Source organism: Falco naumanni, chromosome 1, assembly GCF_017639655.2.
Source record: "Falco naumanni isolate bFalNau1 chromosome 1, bFalNau1.pat, whole genome shotgun sequence".
Lineage (NCBI taxonomy): Eukaryota > Metazoa > Chordata > Aves > Falconiformes > Falconidae > Falco > Falco naumanni.
Window position 1 is genome coordinate 11587521 of NC_054054.1, and position 19175 is coordinate 11606695.

General features: G+C 42.9%; 1 protein-coding gene and 1 long non-coding RNA gene across 2 annotated transcripts in view; one reads left to right on the forward strand and one right to left on the reverse strand.

The window, feature by feature from the left end:
• Window positions 1–19175, forward strand: part of LOC121099056 — a 284189-nt gene that overhangs the window by 100580 nt on the left and 164434 nt on the right. The gene's annotated exons all lie outside the window — the stretch shown is intronic.
• The window catches only part of SLC7A11 (solute carrier family 7 member 11), a 62009-nt gene that overhangs the window by 12331 nt on the left and 30503 nt on the right, over window positions 1–19175 (reverse strand). The window contains exons 7-9 of the mRNA XM_040617604.1: window positions 2016–2139; window positions 722–825; window positions 143–239 (exon numbers count right to left, since the gene is read on the reverse strand). Coding sequence (XP_040473538.1) covers window positions 143–239; window positions 722–825; window positions 2016–2139 — 325 coding nt within the window. The remainder of the gene's footprint in view (window positions 1–142; window positions 240–721; window positions 826–2015; window positions 2140–19175) is intronic.

Here is a 19175-nt window from a genome sequence, read left to right on the forward strand (position 1 = left end):
TCTTTGCTGTCCTCTGCCCTGCCCAAAGCCCACGTACACATTAATAAATGGGACTCAAGCAGTGCCCAAATTCTGTTCGAATCCTCCAGAGCAAGCCTGTAATATGAATTCTTTTGCAGGAACATTTGTTTGTATGATTTACCAAAACAATGACAGCTGGCAGAGGAGTGTGCTTGCGGACATGAATCATGGAGAGAATTTCCGGAAGGTGACCCTCGCGGGATGCAACGAAGAACATCCTGGTGGGAAATAAATGTGGACAGACTTTAAATGTGCTCATTACTGTGACTAGGCAAAGCGGCTCATGAAAGTCACAGAGCCCAGCGGCACTTCTTAGGCTTGTTTGAGGGATTCTGAATGAAAAGACTGGCGGGAGAAGCCCATACACAGAAATCAAAGTCATCTCTGAAGGTGTCCTCTCCTTACCTTACACGATGATCGGTGCTTGGATTTAGTTAATATTTTCCCTTCTTCACGTGAAACAAAGCAGCCATTAATTAAAGGCTATGGTCAGAGGGATCCCTTTCCAAACCATTCAGAGGGTTTTAACAATAAGGTACAAAAGTCAACAGGAACAAAGTGAGAAAAAGCCTCGCACCTGGTAAACATTTGGGTTTCATTTCCTGCTAAAGGAACAAATCCTACCCTCCCTTCTCCTTGCTTCCTTACTTTCAGTGCATATCCCATGCCCATCACCCCCAGTAATATTAGCAACGCTCACCTGGAGACTGCGAAAATGCCGCCATTCATAGAGCCAAAGCAGGAGAGAGCAACAAATACTGGTACAGCTAAAGAAAAGTTTCCCATTAGTCGTTCGGCAAAGGTCTGTTAGAGGACAGAGAAACATACAGTGATTTTTCATAAAATGTGAAAGCCATTTTGCTCTATTAACAAATTATTAAGCAAGGTAAGTTTTATTTCATTTAAGCCCCTGGTCTGCATCCCCCACTGAAAGTTGCGCTATGCATTTGTTACCTCTTCTTTTGTGACACCAATGGTACCGCAGATGAGCTCTCCCACCCTTACTCCTGACTGCGTGTGGAAGACTGCCAGTTGAGGCAATGCCGAAGAGGTCGAATCAGGCCCTGATTTATGTCCATTTAGACCATTATGACACCAAAAAAGAAGACTCAGTCTGAATGGATCTGGGTTTGATCTGTACACCCCTTTTTTTTTCTACAGCCTTCATTTTACTTAGCTGATGCTACCCAGTGGTGTAGTCCATCCACTCACACTATATTGTTCTAGGTTACCAGAAGAGCCTTAATTGGAGTTTGGGGCACCACAGGAGACATGCACACTGTTCTTCAGGTTTGCAAAATGTTTTGTTTCTAAATCTCCCATGAGCTACAGAATTTGGTCATTTTTTAAGTGCCATGTCAATTGAAATAGCCATAGGCAGTGTCACTACTGGAAAGTAAATGAAAAATTTTATTTCCTCATTGTGAGTCAGATACCACCAATATAAAAATCAGTGTCATCACCACAATTCAGCAAGAACAATCAAAGCAGTACTTCCAAGCAAGGTTGCCTTGCAACTCCTTCCCAAATGAACTCCAGTATTCAGAGCCACCCCCTTCCTACATTCTTGGGACGCATGTTGTGCACAGACAGTGTTACCGCTTCTTGCTACAAACAGAATCGTTCAGAGCTCCCCCTTCCACCATTATCTGTGTTCCCTGCTTCCCAGGAACTCAGCCTACAATTTAGCACAGATTTTTTCAAGCATGTACTCGGCTATAAAATTTAAGTCCTATTGACTTTGTTATATCAGGTAAATAAATACACTCTAACATTACATTACAAATGCTATCGATGGCCTTAAGTGCAATCCCACTCATCACTCAAAAATCAGATTAATTTCACGGGGATGCTAGTATGTGGTGTAAAAAAGGAGCCATAGAATAGCCTGACTGGATGTGTCCTCCCAATTTTTTCCCCCTGGAAATAAGAATATATCAACAAACACAACTGCAGCAGGGATACAGCTTTGTGGTTTTTCTTCTGTAACTTACCACTGCTACAGCTTTTGAAAGCAGCAATTCCCCAGCACTGATTGTAGTGAAATAAGCCACGTTTGTTAACACATAGCCAACTGTGACGATAATCATTGAAATGCATATTGCGAGGGGTATGTTTCTGAAATACACAAGGTAGCTCATTATTTTGCAATCTGGTTGCTATTCCCTGAACATGAAACAAATAACATGAGAAGAAGCCACTAATGATGGTGAATGCACATTTGGTGATCCCGAAATATCATAATTAGAAACTACCAGTAAAAAATAACATATTGAAACAAAACCATCTAGACAAAATAAATAGGTTTATAATGGAGAGGTGAGAAACCATTTGAAGGAGGAATCCTTTGGGGATGCCAAGAGGTTGTGGTCCCTGTGCTTCCCACACAGGACTTGTAGCTCATTTGAGCTGCCTACCCACACTGACTTTCAAGCTGAGCCCAACAAGTAGGCAGCAGGCATCAGGGCTTGAACCAGCAATAAGGCAGGTGACAGAGGCAGGTGATCCAGCTCTCTATCAGGAGAGCAATCACAGTGACATCTCCAACACACCTACTGGCACTTGATGACTGCCCACCTGGAGGCTGTTCGACACCTTCCCCTGGATGCCAAAATATGTAGCATGTGATATTCTGCCCTTTCCTCCTCTGTGCAACTCTTCCCTCGCACACCGCACCATATCCCAATTATCTCTCTTGCTATTCAGGGATACATCAGGGCAGGATATGACACAGAAATAGGAACAGCACAAATTTGTACCGTTAGCACAGCACAAATAGCACTGAACAGTACAAAACCCCTGACAGCTAAAAGACAGCTATAACACACAAATAAATAAAAACACCGAACTTTTGTATGGCATGTGCTCCCAGGCAGCAGAGCAGAAAAGCAGAACTACTTCTATTTTAAAGAAGAGGAACAGAGGCACAGTGAATTAGTCCGAAGCCACGCTGCAGGCAAATGTTCTAGTTAGAAAACCCCCTAGATGTTTCAAGCATTATTCTAGTCTCTTTCCACTTGATATCATTCTTGATATCACTGATATCTGCATAACACCAAGAAGAGACTCAGATCTGAAAGGAATATTTGGTCCTTTAATTCCAAGGCTGAGAGTTACAATTGGGAAGACATGGTACATGCACTCCCTCTGAGGAGAGCTGGGAGCTCCTGCTTCACCACCAGTTCCTTCCAGCGGTCTAAATTGAGATTGCTTTTGAAAAGATGGAAGGGTTGCCATATTTAGAGAACTCTGTTGTGAAGATCACATCATCAGGTGGGAGAGAGGCAGAATGAGGAATTCTGGTTTTCCAGAAGGGACCACAAGCACAGTCCTAAAGGACCATTGCAAAAAATGTAGGAAAAGGTGTTTTGAAAGCCAAGACAAAGAACCATTATTATCTGATATTTCTCTCAAACACAAACAGCTGGAACAGAATTTAAGGATCCTCTTCACTACCAGTCCTTATTTCTCAAATAAATCCTTTACATCAGTACGCCTGTATTGAGCTGAAAACAAGTGCTAAACTGATACTAAATGAATAAATAAATAAAGTGGAACCGTATCACTGTTCGTATCTTGCCCACCTTAGTAGCCATGGTGTCAAATATTACCATTAACTCAGACACACAGGCAGGTAGGTGACAAGATCATGCTGTATTGCAGCACCAACTCTGGGTAGGCTTGACAACAGTGCATTAACCCACTACCACCTCACGCACACAGCCTCAGGTCAAAAAGCTGGAAGGAAGGAAGCCAGTCATCTTATAGGATGTGCTTGGTGATGGAGAAGGCAACGGTAAGGACCAGAGCAAATAGCACAAAACAGAAGTGCTGTATTGCTGAAAAAAACCTCAAAGAAAAAAACTCAAGAAATACTGAAGAACTGTATGTTGATATGTCTGTGCAAAAAGTGGGTTTGTAGGTCAGTTGCCAGATATTTTGCATCCGGTTTGGCTAATGTTCTTACCTGACCTGGGTGTAAATTGAATTCAATCCACTTAGCATCTGATTCAAGGTACGGATACATGGTTTCAAAGCCTCTCAGAACAGATATTTTAATTATATCTCCTAGGTCATAGCTGAATGCTTCAACCACCAAGCTATTGGATAAATCAGCACTTACTCCAACCTTAAAAAAAATACTTTCAGCCAAGGATAGCAAATTCGTACTGTTTTCACAAACACCATTTGAATGACTAAAACCACACTCTTAAACTTAACAAACTGCCTTTGTTCATTCTAACTCTTACCAAATATCTGCTTGCTGTATTCACTTCTAATTTAAATCCAAATCTAAAACAAAATGGTAGTTCAAAACTAAGGGGAACAAAAAAAAAAAAACAACCAACCAACCAAACATACAAATCATGCTTCCAAACATGACCCTTTTCTTTTCTTAGCACTGCGGGTCCTTCCTTGTTACACTGAAGAGCACTAACCCCCTCCAACAGTAATACCAAGAACAACAACAAAAAAAAAAAAAAAAAAAAAAAAAAAAAAACCAAAAAACAAACTCAGGAGAAGAATAAAACCCCAAACCCAAGCCAGAACTAGTCAGCAAGCACTATTCATTAAAAAGCCTGCAGATTATAACTCATGCCTGGAGCAGCACAAGGGATGCTGTGACTTCTAAGCTCCCGAGTGCCAGCCTTCTGAGCGAAGCGAGCGCGGAGGCTGGACCTCCGTTTGCCTGCCGGCAGGAGCAACCCTTCAGAGGGCTGCCGCACGCTCGCACACGGCCCCTCCGAGGGCTGCTTATTAGCTGCTGCTTTCAGTGACAGATTTAGACAAAAATGAAAGGCCGGTTTCAAGATTTCAGGGATGAGTAATACAGTATGGTTCATTTCTCACTGACACCTCGGTTCAGATTTACACTCAGTCCTGGAATCACCTGAAAGCACAGACAGACAGGTACGAACCATATGTAAAACCCTAAGTGAGAGCTTTAATCGCGGCTTTTCTATCCATCCAATTTAAGAGGCAGCTCCTGATTTGCAACAGGAACCCATTATCAAACTCTCTGCTACGAACTACAGTCATTGCACTGGAATAAAAGCCGTAATACCATTACCAATAGAGATCACCTCCTTTCCTTGGAGGATCACTGTACCAATTTTCTTGTAATTTAGATATTCTCCTAGACTTCCAAATCTTCTCTCCAAATCAGGAAAAATCACACCTGAGCTCTGTTCTCCACTAAATTGCCTCTGTTGATGCAGATATCACCTTTTCCCTTCTGCATCCCACAAATCAAACGCAACACAGGGTGCTAGCACAGCAGTAAGACGTTTCTGATATAATGCAAATTCACAGCTGCCCCACAGCTGGCGGGGGACATTCCGGAGAACAGAGTTACTCTGTGCAATTGGTACCTTTCTAGGTCTCTCAAGTTTTAGCCAAGAGAGTGTGCTGATTCACTTTTTAGGAAAGCCTGCTGGAAAGGGTATTGAAAACATTTGAGAAGTTAATAAATTCTATTGCCCTTCCCAGCACACTTGTAATGCAGTGTGACCCTTTAAAGTCAGCTGGTCACAGAAGACCCCTTTTATGAACTGTAACCAATTATAATCCAAACCAGTGAAGTCAAACACCAGAAAGCAAGCAAGTAATTAGGCACAGCAGCAGCTCTTTTCTTCCCTTGCTAGGTGATACAAAGCAAGCAGGTTTTTAAATGCAGGCTGTCGCCCGATTCCTCGCCCCGTTATGCCAGCATCGTGCTGCTGTCTCTCTGCACGTGTCAGAGGTACAGAACCAATGCATCAAAATGGAGAAGGGATTCCTTTAATGCTCGCTGCAGCAGTAACAGCCATGGAGCATGCGGTGGGGTAAATGACAGCACGGCTTCATAGCTAGTCTTTCCTCTTTTTCATTTCTCCCCCGGAAAATCACAATCAAAAGAAGATGAGAAGAAGTCACGTAATTTAATAGTGTCTGAGCTGCAAGCCCACAAAGAGCAGCTCCAGTCTGGAATATAAAGCTGGAACATATTGGGAAGGATTGAAGGGGGAGAAGCTGTGATCTGCTGAGGAGAAACATTGCTACAATAAACGAGATAATACTAGCTCATTGCTAAAGTCAGTCATTGCTGAGACACATATAAGTATTTACAAATATGTGTATTTGAAAGGTGCTGTGATGGTTCCCATCCCTTTTGCCTCTCTGTTTTTATTCTGTATTTTATTCTGTCCTGGGGGTGGCCTGCTCTTAAATTTTGCATCCTCTTCTCCTAACAGATGGGTGATACTGTAATTTTTTCACACGTTGACTTGGCGAGAACCATTTGAACCCTTCAGTGCAACGGGCTGTCTTGTAGGCTGCTTTCTGCATGAAAAACAGACATCACAGATAAGCAAGTTTATATCAAAACATACTGCTTTGCTCTTCAGGGTTGGGGACTGCCACAGCTCACCTGGGAACAGCAAAAGATATAGGTCAGGCTCCAGAAGGCAGCACTTAGTAAGCCAAGCCTATATGTCATCAGGTCTTGCACCAAAGTCCTGGGAATATTAAATGTCCAGAACTCTCCTGCTGCTTTCTGTATTGTATTTGGTTATTTTTTCCAATGTCAGGTTATTGGGATAAATTCTGCACTTGTGACTTCTTCTGCCAAGCTTTGGCCCTATGGACAGTGCAATGGATGATTAGGTATTTTTTAAGTGCGTCAAAATCTGGAAACAGTTCATTTGGAAAATTGCTTAACAGATTGCAAATGGTGAATGTTATCATTACACAAGCGAACTTTTGAAAAGGATCTTGAAATGCCCGTGGCGGTAAGTTTTCAACTAAAGAAATACAGCATATACAGGTTCATGCGCATGAAAACTAAGCAAATCCTTGCCTGGAAACCATGTGAAGGAATTCAGACTTTTCCTCTCTCCTTTCTTTTTTTTAGTTTTATTTATTTATTTAAATATAGCAGGGAGTTCCATAGCACACTAAAGGCATGGTTTAGCCCACCTAACCTTACCAGTTAATGAACTGATTTGTTTTGTTTCCCGGCTGTGTCCCACTGGTGCAGCTTTTTCCAGGACAGCCAACTCAGACCGAACATTGCAAAACCTGGCTTTAAAACAGAAGCAAGGAAATTATTTTGACATGGCCTCTAAACAGCAAAGGCCATGGCGACAGTGTCTTCCGTACTTGTGAACTCAGCAGACTCAGTGGGGCATATTTGACTGTGCTTGTTGTTTCACAGAAAGAACAGCCTGCAAATGGTCACAGCCTTTAGTGTTTGCTGTTTGTCATTATAAAAGTTATCATTAAACTGGGATATGAGCTGTAGACTCTGGGAAGGTTCCTCGGCTGATTTACTGTTTCTGTTCCTCTTATCCCCAGCTTCTCTCTCTGGCTTTCTTTCTCTTCTCCCCCACCCCCACTCCCATATTCAGTCTACTCTGTGTTTTTCCTCTCAAAAATATTTGCAGGAGGTACAGCAGTACCAGAGCAGATTATCAGATCTATGATTCTGCAACACCAAAGGTCACATCCAACACCCAGTGGATATCCTGATTAACTGAACCCCATGGTCTAGCTCCGGGGCTCTTTACAGGCTCTAGAAGGAGAAAAATTTCTCTGAAGCCATATACAATATAGCTCGGCAATGCATTTCAGCCCTGTATAGCCACAGGGTGGACTAGCTGTACTGCTAATGCTGAATTTCTCTGGCATGGCAGACTCCTCATTGACTCTTTCTGGGAAGCCCAAGGTAGTCGTGCTTTTTGTGTCAGCTGTTGTGGTTCTCCATCATAATTGCTTTGTCTATAGGGCAGAAGGGGGAAGTCCTGGTTTTGAAGAGCAGCTAGGGATGGGTAAATGTTAAAACACAGATATTCAATTCAATTTTAATCAACATTCAGATGTTTAGAAGCTACACTAATTGTCTCTCATCTGATTTTTTTTTTTTTTTTTACATTTTTTAATTACATTGTTAATATTTTCCTGATTCGGGTTTCCTCAGATTTATTTTTTTTTCTTTTTGATACTGATTTTCTTCAAAGTTCTGAGAGAAAAGATGAATATCGCAAAAGACTTTCCTGGAAGCAGCTTCCGCTTCCACCTGAGGAACAGCCTGCTTGAATATCACCTTGGCAGTAATACACAAGACATTTCCAAATCACTATGTAGGTTTGGCACTAATGTCAGCACCTCGAGGTCTACTCAGAAAAACTGCTGATTTGAAAAGGATTTTTTCTTGATTTTGAGATCTGTTGAGGTTTCACTCTGAGATGAAATGCAAAAGGAAAGCATTGCCCTGCAGTAACCAGTAGCCATTTCAACGCAAGTTGAAGTCCTGAGCCTACTTCAAGCAAATAAAGCATTGCAGTCTCCTGCATCTGAGCACACACAATACTATGGTTTTTAAGCCATTGGCCATTCTTAGGTCTTTACCAGTTGGACAAGATTTCTGTCTTGGTTCTAAGATATATTTTTTTCCTAAGAAACTTCATACTGAAATGGTCAAGTTTCCCATCAGAAGTTTCAACTTCAATGAATCAAAATCTTAAAGTGGAAAATATCTTTTTCTCAGATTTCCTGACTTGCTCTAGTCCAAAACTCTCTCCTTCTAGGCAAACCCTCCCAGCTGAAGTCCCAAACAGAAGCAGATCCGTTAACAGCCCTTGAGAGACCGAGGATAATTATTATGCTTACAAGGTCATTTGCTTTATTTTAATAGCGATTCAAACCTGGCTGCAGCCACATCATGCACTGATTCAGGCTGGCAAGCCAGACCTTCACCAGAGTGCCATTTTCACTTATGGCATGGCCCGAGCCCTAACTCAACAAGCCAATGCCTTTTATGAAACTGCTTTCTCTGAAAGGCAGAAGGGATTCCTCTGAAACTTGGACTGCTGGCTAGAGAGCCCTCTCATGCTCAAGCAGGATCCTCAATCTTTTTGCATGGAGTAGATAACATCCCTGGCACTCCCAAAGAGAACTAAGCCAACAGAGCAGATATGAAAGGTGACACAAAAGACGTTCAAGGTTACAGCACTCATTGTTAGCCACGCCGTCTTTGCTTAGTCATGCACATTTCTCATACAGCAAGCGCTTTAAACACTGTTAGCAGCCAGAAAGCAAGCACAGAGCTGAAACAATATGAAGTGCAAGTAACATAAGGGCTTAATTTTTAAAAAAATCTCTTCAAAAACAAAATGGAACACAGATTTGAAACATACAATATATATCATCCCCTGTGACTTCTCAGTCAACTCTTGGATAAACCATTTCCACATGTCCATCAAGTACCAGTGTTCAACATCTTCACTTTACCTCATCTGCAAACTTCCTGTACAAAGCTTATGACCATCTCCAAAAGATATATGAATAATCAAACCTGGTTTTTATTTTGCACTGTAACAAGACCCTGAGCCACACCCCTCCCGAGGACTTAAATGTCCCAAGGACCTAAGCTGGCTTTTCTTTCCCATTGTTAATGGTCAGGCCCAGGCACCCCTGCATGGAGCTAGGCTTGCCCTGGGGGCTCAGGTGTGCTTGTTATCAGAGAGTTTGGGGGGTTAACTAGGGAATGGTCAGGTGTCTGGAAATGTGGGCAGCAGCTGAGCAGGATCTCTAGAAAACAATCTGCATTAAGCATTTCAGAACCTGAAACAACAGTGAAGAGGCTCGGATGAAGATGTTCGTTTATCTAGGGCATTGCGATATAGGTGGTTTAGGCTGGACCTGTAATTAAAAAGGTTTCTGTCACCCTCTTTCACAAAAGCTTGCCTTTTAAAAAGCCGTCTAGTCTAAATTCAAAGGATTCAAATACAAATGTATTGTCACACCAGGTTTTGATGAATGACTTCCATGCTTCTACCTAACATCAGCGTTTTGACATCCTTCCTTTATTTCATTTGTGGGAAACTTTCATCTACTCTAAGACATTTGTGACCTATTCCACCAGAGATGCAAAACCTCAGGTTTTATTTTTATTGCCTAGCTCCAGCTCAACCAGGAGATGAAGGAAGCACCTCTGCTCTTTCACAAGCTCCAGCATTTTATTTTCTTCTGAGGCCTATTTGCTGGAAGTGCTTACAGCACTGCCAGTAGCGTAGATTATTGTGAGAAGCAATAGTAAATCACAGTGCTTGCTTAGAGGCAAGGAAGCCATAACCGCAAAACTGACACGGGGTTGTAAAAACAAAACACCTGCCTGCACCAAGCTCATGTATGGAAATGAAGAGGAGTGGGGGCAGAGGCGCACTTCAAAGCACTTCCTCCAAGCTGCCTTATCCAGCACAGGATCGCAGATCTAACCTCCTCTTAACTGCTCCATAGGGACACACACCTCACTGCCAAACTTCCAATAAATGGAAGAAGAAGGGTGTGATGTAACTGTGTGTTAAAAGTAACTTTATTTGTTGCAGGAGGTTCTCCTGGAAATTTTAAATTACTAATTCCCTGAGCACCTGATTTATGAACAAGGTCTACTTTCCTCTGGCAGAATCACTGCTTTGTAGGAAAGACTAGAGTCTCCTGAAGTTCCCTGCAGAGTTATGGCCCAGCAGGGCTGCCATCCTGCATGGCTGCTTTCCTGTGAAGCACAAAGGCAGCCATTGGCAGAGCACTGGCAGTAGCTGGGGAGGGGGGTGTGAATATTTAGCAGTATAAACAAGGGGATCTGAGGCAGGAAAGGAGCAGACTGGGCCTCACAGCTGAGAAACCTAAGCCAGCAGCTACCACATAACAATAACATCATGGCCAGGCAAAGAGATGATGGTAGTTACAAAAGGAAACCCCACTAAAACCCGCGCTGCCTGTCACAGCATCCTTCCCACACTCCCGCCGGTACCCCAGGATTTGCAGCAGCAGGGCTGGGGTGGAAGCAGAGCCCTGCCTTGATCCACAGGCGTTTCTATTGCCTGTGCTGAGGACACATGTTTCTGATTTATGGCATGGCAAATGGCAGCGCGACACTTTGAGTAATGCAAAGGAGCAGGCTGGTGAGGCTGCTATCATTCCCAAAATGAGCCACTCAAGTTCAGAGCCTGGGAACAAGCAGCCTGAATGCAAAATGCCTTGCTCAGCTCCAGCGGAGGGTACGGGAGGGAACGCCGCCCCCTCAGCCCCGCAGCTGAACTTTTTAAGAAGCATCGCTGGTAGCATATTAATGACTCCTTGTGGTAACAAGGGAAGACAAATTCTTAGGTGCATAGGGGGATGGAGGGAGCAGCCACGTGTCTGTGTGTGTGTGTGCATAAAAGGAGTCAGATTTTTCATACTTGTTAAATTCCTTGACATTTAATTTTGAGCTGGAGAGTTTCTACAATGCCAAGGATCATAAAGGAACAATTTGCTGCTGTATGTTACCATTGATATTTCAGCATGAATGAAAATTGCACCATTCGGTGATGAAAAGAGCAGCTACTTGTAACAAGGAGCACCATGGAAACTAAAATATCATTTACCAAGAAAGGCTTTTCTTCTGAAGGAATTCAAGATGAGAAAAATGGTAACTGTGGGTGCCTTGAAAAATTAGCATTTTAAAAGATATAAATGGGCTTAAATGAAATTAAAAGGAGATGTCTTAACAATACTGCACTGCCATGAAGGCGGCTGTCTGGCAGATAAATAGTTTTCTCTGCAGAAAGCGAGGAAATGAGGCTCTTTCTAAGGACAGCCTAGCAGACTGACTACAGATGTGGGACAGCCCTTATAGCACACTGAAATAACCCTGTAAGAAATTACTAAGTTCTGGCACAGAAGAGGAATCCAGAAAACTCCAAGTGTGAGCTGAAATATGCCTTTGTAGCATGCAGTAACTGGAGGCACTTGAGTGGAGTTCAAATGGGAATATCAACTTTTTCATTTTATTACCTTCAGTGCTTTGAGAAAGGAAGTATCAGTAAGCTGAAATCCTCTCTCACTAAAACTTCATAATACTTCAACGACAATCACATGCATAGAAGAGCATATCCTTTTCTTTTTTTCTTTTTTTTGAGGCTGACTCACCTTTGCAGTTGCACACCGTTCAGTGTACCCTCTGCCAATGAAGCACTACCCTTCCATGGTAAAATCTTAAAATGAAAGTGGTAATGGAAGTTTATACAGAACTTACTGCACTGTCTCTTATTCTGACTCAAAATCAACCTATTAAAACCCATGCACTTATGCCATCAAAAAGCCCTACATCCTGGCACTCCACAGCACACTGTCCACCACCAGCCTCCCTGACATCTGCACCTGAAAATAAACCTAGAGAAAACACTAGCTCTGTGCAACAGGACAGAATTATCTGCTGATTTAGCAAAAGTGCTTGCAAGGCTTGTTTCAGTAACCAAAAGAAGCACAAAGTAGATGGCAGGATTTGGGCCACTCTGGGGGAAATTATTGTCTTAGGAGCAGAGAAGATATGTAATTCATTACTGTCCAGGGCAGTTCATCTACAACAGCATCCTGACTGACAACAGCCAACACCGTGCCCAGGTTGGGACCTGCTGGTGTCTGGGATAGCCTGCAGCTACTCTCCTCGTGGCCCTCACAAGCACCAAGCAAGAATCCTAAAGCAATCCTTGATTTTTCACGTCTATAAAAATACTTTGTCCTCAGACTCACAAGAAGCTCATCCTCTAATAAAGTTTTGCCTAAGGAAAAGAATTTCATGGCCTTCTATGCTCTTGTGGATGAATCTTTACTTTTATCTGGTTTTGTTTAGCAGCTGTTTTTCCCTGTAATAAACAGATAAGACAAAATAGAAGTGCCTGTCATTCCTTTACTGTAGGATGAATCTAATTCTTCTTTTCTCTAAAGTAACTCCACACAGAAGTTAAACCTCTTCTCATACTGGAGTGCTACTACAGTTCTCTATCCTTTCTCGTGATCTATAGAGGAGGTCTCTCCATGCTGTTAGATCTTTTCAAATAATGATACCAAAACTACTCTTGTAAGGGACATTTCATTCCATCATACTTCAGTCCATTTTTCTGCAATGACCAAAATATAATGACAAGGTGAAGATGCAAACAACAGTACTCCCTCAACAACAAGTGTTACAAGCAAATGAGGACTGACATAATAGACCACAGCAGTGCAACTTGTAAAATGCAGATTATTCACTTCACAGCTCCTCTGGAGCCACTGTAATCTTATATAAATCCTCTTAGTTTACAGTTCATGGATATAGGCTGTACTGTAATTTAAATGATTGAAAACCCTTATGGGTTGTTAGTTAAGGATTTTCTTTCCTTAAATAAAACATCACTGTCATTATGTATTTAGAACTCCAACACACTCACAGCCAAATATCAAAGTATAAGCTACACTGTAAGCAACTCGCTTCCAAAACATCAGTACACCCATCAGCACAGACATAGAAGAGCTACCACGTGGGGAAGGGGTGTGCAGGGGAATAGGAATCTGATCACTCTTTGGCTGAGAAGAACCTACAGCCTGCTCTGATGGAAATGCTGCGATCACACAGAAAAAGATATGTTAATCTACAGGACAAATGCATAACGCCAAATTGTCTTGTTTTGATATGACTATTATGTATCTTAAATACAGACCAGCAATTTCACTACTTATCAAAGCTGAACAATCAAATAAGACAACCCCATTTGAATGTCTCATCCAAAAAGACTGTGTCAAACTTGAGTAAGTTATTCTGCTAGCTGAACCAAGTGGAATATATTCCTCTTCTTGTGCATGATAATACTATTACTACTGATATTTTGGCCATGCTGTTCTAAACGGTAAGTACTCTTGATGACATGGCAGGTGTTAATAACTGTTTGTGCAGTTATGAAACTCCAATCTGATGCACATGAGCACAATAAAGAACATACTAGCCTTGCAAATTTAGTAGTCCATTCTTTCATTTGTGTTTCATCCTCCCATTCTATATTTTATACCATTAAAAAATGCTATCTCACTTTCTCTGTCAGTTAGTTGCCAGGCGCATTAGCCTGCAGAAGTTGAAATGGTGCTCTAAGGTTACTGATAATGGTATGCAAACTGCTGCTGCTACTGCTTCTGCTATGACACCGTGATCACCTCACAGTGGCTTAGCAGGCTGCACTTTGTAATTTTTGAGGCTCAGCATTAAAGAGAAAAGGAACCAAAAAGAGGCACAAAGAGGCCCCTCCTCTTCTGCAGCCAGGAAAAAATGCGCCATGGTACAGATCAGAACATCACACTGCGAATTAAACTGGCAGCCTCTGTCATATATAGCTACCCATAGGTAGCGGGTGTTGGCTTGCTTTTACAAATAACAGGAAAAATGGGTGTGACACCCCTTTTTTTGATATAGATCATGTCACCGACACTGATGGCATTCATGAGCAAATACTGCTCTACACCTACGCAATTTCATCAGGAATTTCATGGCTTCTGCAGGGTTCTACAGTGGGAGTTCAGTGCTATTTGAAACCCAGATTTAAATTTTGGGCTAAAACGTTAAGGTGAGTGCTCAGAATCACCTCCCCCACAGCCTGTTGGTAAATTAGGAAATAAAAGCACTAGCATCAGAGCAAACCAGGTTCCTGTTTAAAAGTGGGAAGAGGAAAACCCAGAAAAGTCTGCCTACACTGCAAAGCAGCATCAATACAAAAAAATTGTATAAACCACACTTGCTTTCTTTCACCAAGAGTATAACCTGCACAGGGTCTGAGGCGCTCGCTGTGGAGGCTGTGGGTGAGCTGCAGTGGCTGTGCCCTGTACCCAAAGGCAGGCTCCGAGCCACCTCACAGGGACACAGCTTTGTCACCTAACCCAGCTGTTAGCCCAAAGGCACAGCCCAACAGCGGTTATCAGCCAGTGCAACCAGGCATTGGGCTAGCATGCAAAGGGGCAATACATCATAGTTAAATGAAAAACTGCTCCTCAAGCCAGTAGTTCTTACGCAGACAAAATGTTTGCTGATTTGGCCCTGTATGTTTGGCATGGACTCAGTGCTGTGGCTGACGTAAGCGTACAGGTAAAGCTTTATCTGATCCCTACTTGGAATATATATATATATGTTTTGCTTTTTTGGCTTGTGTTTGGTTGGGTTTTTTGTTTGGGTTCCTGTTTGGGTGGGTTTTGGGGGGTTGGATTTTTTTTTTTTTTTTTTTCCCCGCCTCATCTGGGTATGACTGATCTGGTGAGTTTAGTGAGTTTACTCACTTTTCTATCTACCACTAATGCACTGCTGTCTCACCTGTTTTCCAGGAAATTCAGTCAGCCCACCTGCTTACGTACCACCTAAAAAGAATGAAAATGTCTAATGGCAGCCTGGGACCTTTGCTGCGGCCAGGAGAAGAGCTAGCTTAGTCCTGAGAGTTCCATGATCTCCCCAGTAAAATACAGTGTGTTTTACAGCTCTGGACCTTTAGCTGTACATCAGTCTTGCAAGAGATTTTTATTCCTGCAATGAATATTCTGCTGAGCAGCTCAGGGTTCCCATAAAGAGGATGCCGTCACCCTTCTGTACAGGTACCACTATGTCCCTTAGTGCAAGAGAAACAGATGTTGAAGTCAGCTCACATGTACTTCAGGTGGGGAAAATGAAGGAAAACACAGGGCAGTGGAAACTTCGAAGGTTACATTGTTTTGTTGTTACATTACATTAGCCTGCTGCTAAAGCAGATTAGGCTTTTGCCAGCTCCCCACAGAGATTATGAATAAACATTTGTTTTACTTCCTTAGCTGGGATGATTCATAGTAACAATGATTCACATAAACAAACAGAAAATGAAGGGGGGGGGGCATGGAGGAAAGGAAAGCAAACACACCTTGTGCTCAGCAGGTTATCACATCAGCAAGCAAACTGAGCCACGAGGGCTGGAAAGGAGCGACCCACTCTATAGCCATGCAATGCTGCACAACCCAAACCAAGCAGCAGCGGCGGCCACCACCCCGAGCTGAAGCCAGCATGGAGGCTTGTCGCATCCTTATGCCCCAGAGCCACCAAAGCTCTGTGACACTCTGAGCCAGAGGTGCTGCAAGACTCTGCGACAGCAAGCCAGCTCCTGCAAACCTGCAGGACTCTGGGTGTGCTGGGGAGACTCCCCCACCACTGCAGAGAGAGAGGGCAGGCGGGATGCTCCAGCTGAGTTCCCTGAACTTTGGTTCCTCAAAAGAGCTGCCACAGGCTTGGCAGAGGATGAGAAACCTGGCTGAGGTTTTGCCTTTTAAGCGCCCACTTCCATGTAGATATTTGCCTCTTCTCTGTGCGCTTCGGGCAATACCTTCACCCACACCTGCTTAGGACACCTTACATCATCTGTGTTAAATTGACAAAGGCGGTCAGTTGTAAAAATCAAACTGTTGAAACATCCTCATCCCCTGCAGAAGAGATTAGCCCAGACCCCCTTTCTCCACTACTCTTGGATCAGAAAACATAAGGCTGTGCATCACGGCAGCCCACACACCTGCCTGTCCACCCACACCACTCGCCAGCCCACGGGACCCTCTCCCACCCAGCAGACACCCCTCTCTCAGTGGCAGCCTGCCCGAATGATGCACTGTCAGAACTACAAACAATCTTCAGAAAGTTTCAGGTGCTTCCAGAATTCTGAAGGATTTAATTCATTTTCATTTTAGCTGGGCCCTTTATCTTAAAACCACCAAGTCTACCTAAACAGAAACAAACATACCAAAGCCGGGACTTCTGAAGTATTGCCTTCATGTAGCTGCTGCCATGAGACCATCAGGCAGGCAGCCTGCTCTCCCATCCCGCCTTACCTCCTCCCTCCTAACAGCACGCACAGGACCACTACTAACCCTGTGTCCTGGCATATATCAGCGCGATATGGCCTCTGCTGTTGCAATTTATCTTTTCCCTTCTCTGTTTCCTTCCATCCTCCAGCTATGTTTGCTGAATATCTTTGATTTTTCAGGTAGCTGACTGCCTGTACTAACAGCTTTGTGGTATCTTTATTACATTCTTGAGACACAAAAGGAAATGAAATCAGGTCTTGTATCAGACAATTAGGAGAAAAAGAATACCGATGGCACTATTAATTTTGATACACATACCCACAGTTAAAACCCAGCACAGCGATACTGATCTAACCCTGCACCTATAGCATTCATTTTTGTTCTTCCATTTTTCTACTCATTCTTCCTTAAACAATGCCAGGCATGTGCTATGGGTTAACTTTGACTGTATGAAATAATAAACCATACTACAACAATCAAACAGAACAAATATAGACAACTACTTTTTCAATTATTATTATTATTATTTTTAGTATGCCCTCAGAGCTTAGGTATAAAATCTGCATTTCCTAGTTCTGAATATTTCCATGGCCTTCAGCTCAACTTTTGCATGAGTAGGAGCATTTTATACAAAGAACATAAATGTTAGAAGAGGTAATTATACAAGTGACCTTGCCTTTCTTCATTTGATAGTGAATTATTAGTCTCTTCAGTGTGATTTTATGAGACATCCTTATTGTTACCTAATTAATGATCAAGCTATATCTTTGAAACCTTTACAGGTGCTATAGATTACATCAGTCTTTTCTAATTTACACATATTGACTGGCATACCAGTTTAAACCCTTTCACAGGTAGCTCTCTATGGCAGTCTATTTATAAAAAGACATCATATATATACATAAATACATGTATATATATATTTTTTTACATTAAAATAGAAAGATAGTGAAGTGGAAGTAGGAGACAGAAAGACTGGAAAGCAGCTGAACCGATTCAAATACTAAATTGGTGCTTAGAAAGCAACTGCCAATGACAAAGATACTGGTGCCTGAAAACTGCACCTGAGGATCACCTCTCTCCCTCTCTGGTGGTGTGGGATTGCACCACAGGACTCGGCACTGATATAAGCACCAAAAAAACACAGGGTGGGGAAAGAAAAAAGAAACTGCACAAGGGAAAAGGCAAAAGAAATAATAACATACTTTGAATGTGTGTGACGTACACACTCCTGAGCATTACAGACTGTAATAGTATCCATTAGGTCGGTCCTTACCTAAATACGTAAGGATAACATGCAGCCTCTGGAAAGCAGTATGCACACACACCAGCTACGTCCGACTGCCTGCAGAGGTAAGGAAGAGGCACAGTGCCCACTGAAACCTGCAGCCTTTTAGTTGTTCCTGCTGCTGAAGCCTTTGCTCTCTGTGATCTCTATTCCAGATGACAGGTGAATTCATGCAGTGAGTCATCTTCCCAGCTCCTCTGCTGCCTGCATATATTGCTCTGCTGAATTCAAAGCACCGCTCAGACACAAAGTGCATGTGTCAAAGACAAGGCAGGGGATTTGGGTTTGCAGAGTGTCTTTCTGCATACAACTGGATCACTCCAGACCCAAGGCAGCATGGCACACCTTGCTTTCCAGCTGTACTCTCTGCTTCCTCTCCCTCATGACACAGCACTGGTGCTGAGGAGGACCCCACTGCACCTGTGGGGCGAGGGGCACTAAGGTGTGGTAGGAGGGATTTGTGTTCAGCAGCCTAGAACAGGGGGAATAAGAACTAAAGGACCAAATCCGCATCCTTGGTTAATGATGAGATATTATACATGGTAACTAGTGTGCTGGGACTCTCAAAAATTGCACGGCCAAAGAAAAGTCTATGCTACAAGACCATGGGCTAATCAACATTATCAAATGCAAAAACCCAGTTCAATGCAATTTAAGAAAAAGAAACCCAACTACTTGGATGTCAATTTGGGTTAGCAATTTCAATTCCATCCTGACCTTTGCCCTGTTTTAACTGAAGCTGCTAACACACTTAAAATAAGTTTCCCTTGCTCACTCCAGCTGGTTGGAAATATTTTGTGGACTCAGTGACCCACACCAAATCCTACTACAGACAGGCCCCAAGTATGGCTCACAAGCAAGCTGCAGCTCTTGAAACATTTGCATGTCTCACATGTGGCTCGCTTAATTGCATCCATCCTCAGCAGAACCAACACACTGTCAAGGTTAGGGCATTTACAGCACATCTCATGGGGGCTGGGATGGAGAGGGGAGAGAGAAGGAGAAGCTGGAGCCAGAACTCAACTGAACCTGCCACAGCATCTGCTGCTCCAGCATGGACTTTTCCTTCAAGGTTCTTTTACTTGTGACTCTAAAAGTTCCATTCACTGACATGTAGGACAGTACAGCAGCAAAAGCAGTACATCCTGAAGGATGTCTGGTGGCTTTTTACAAAAGCTTTTTCTTTCTTATTTATTTAGTGGTATCTCCGTTAGGAATTAGGGCGCAT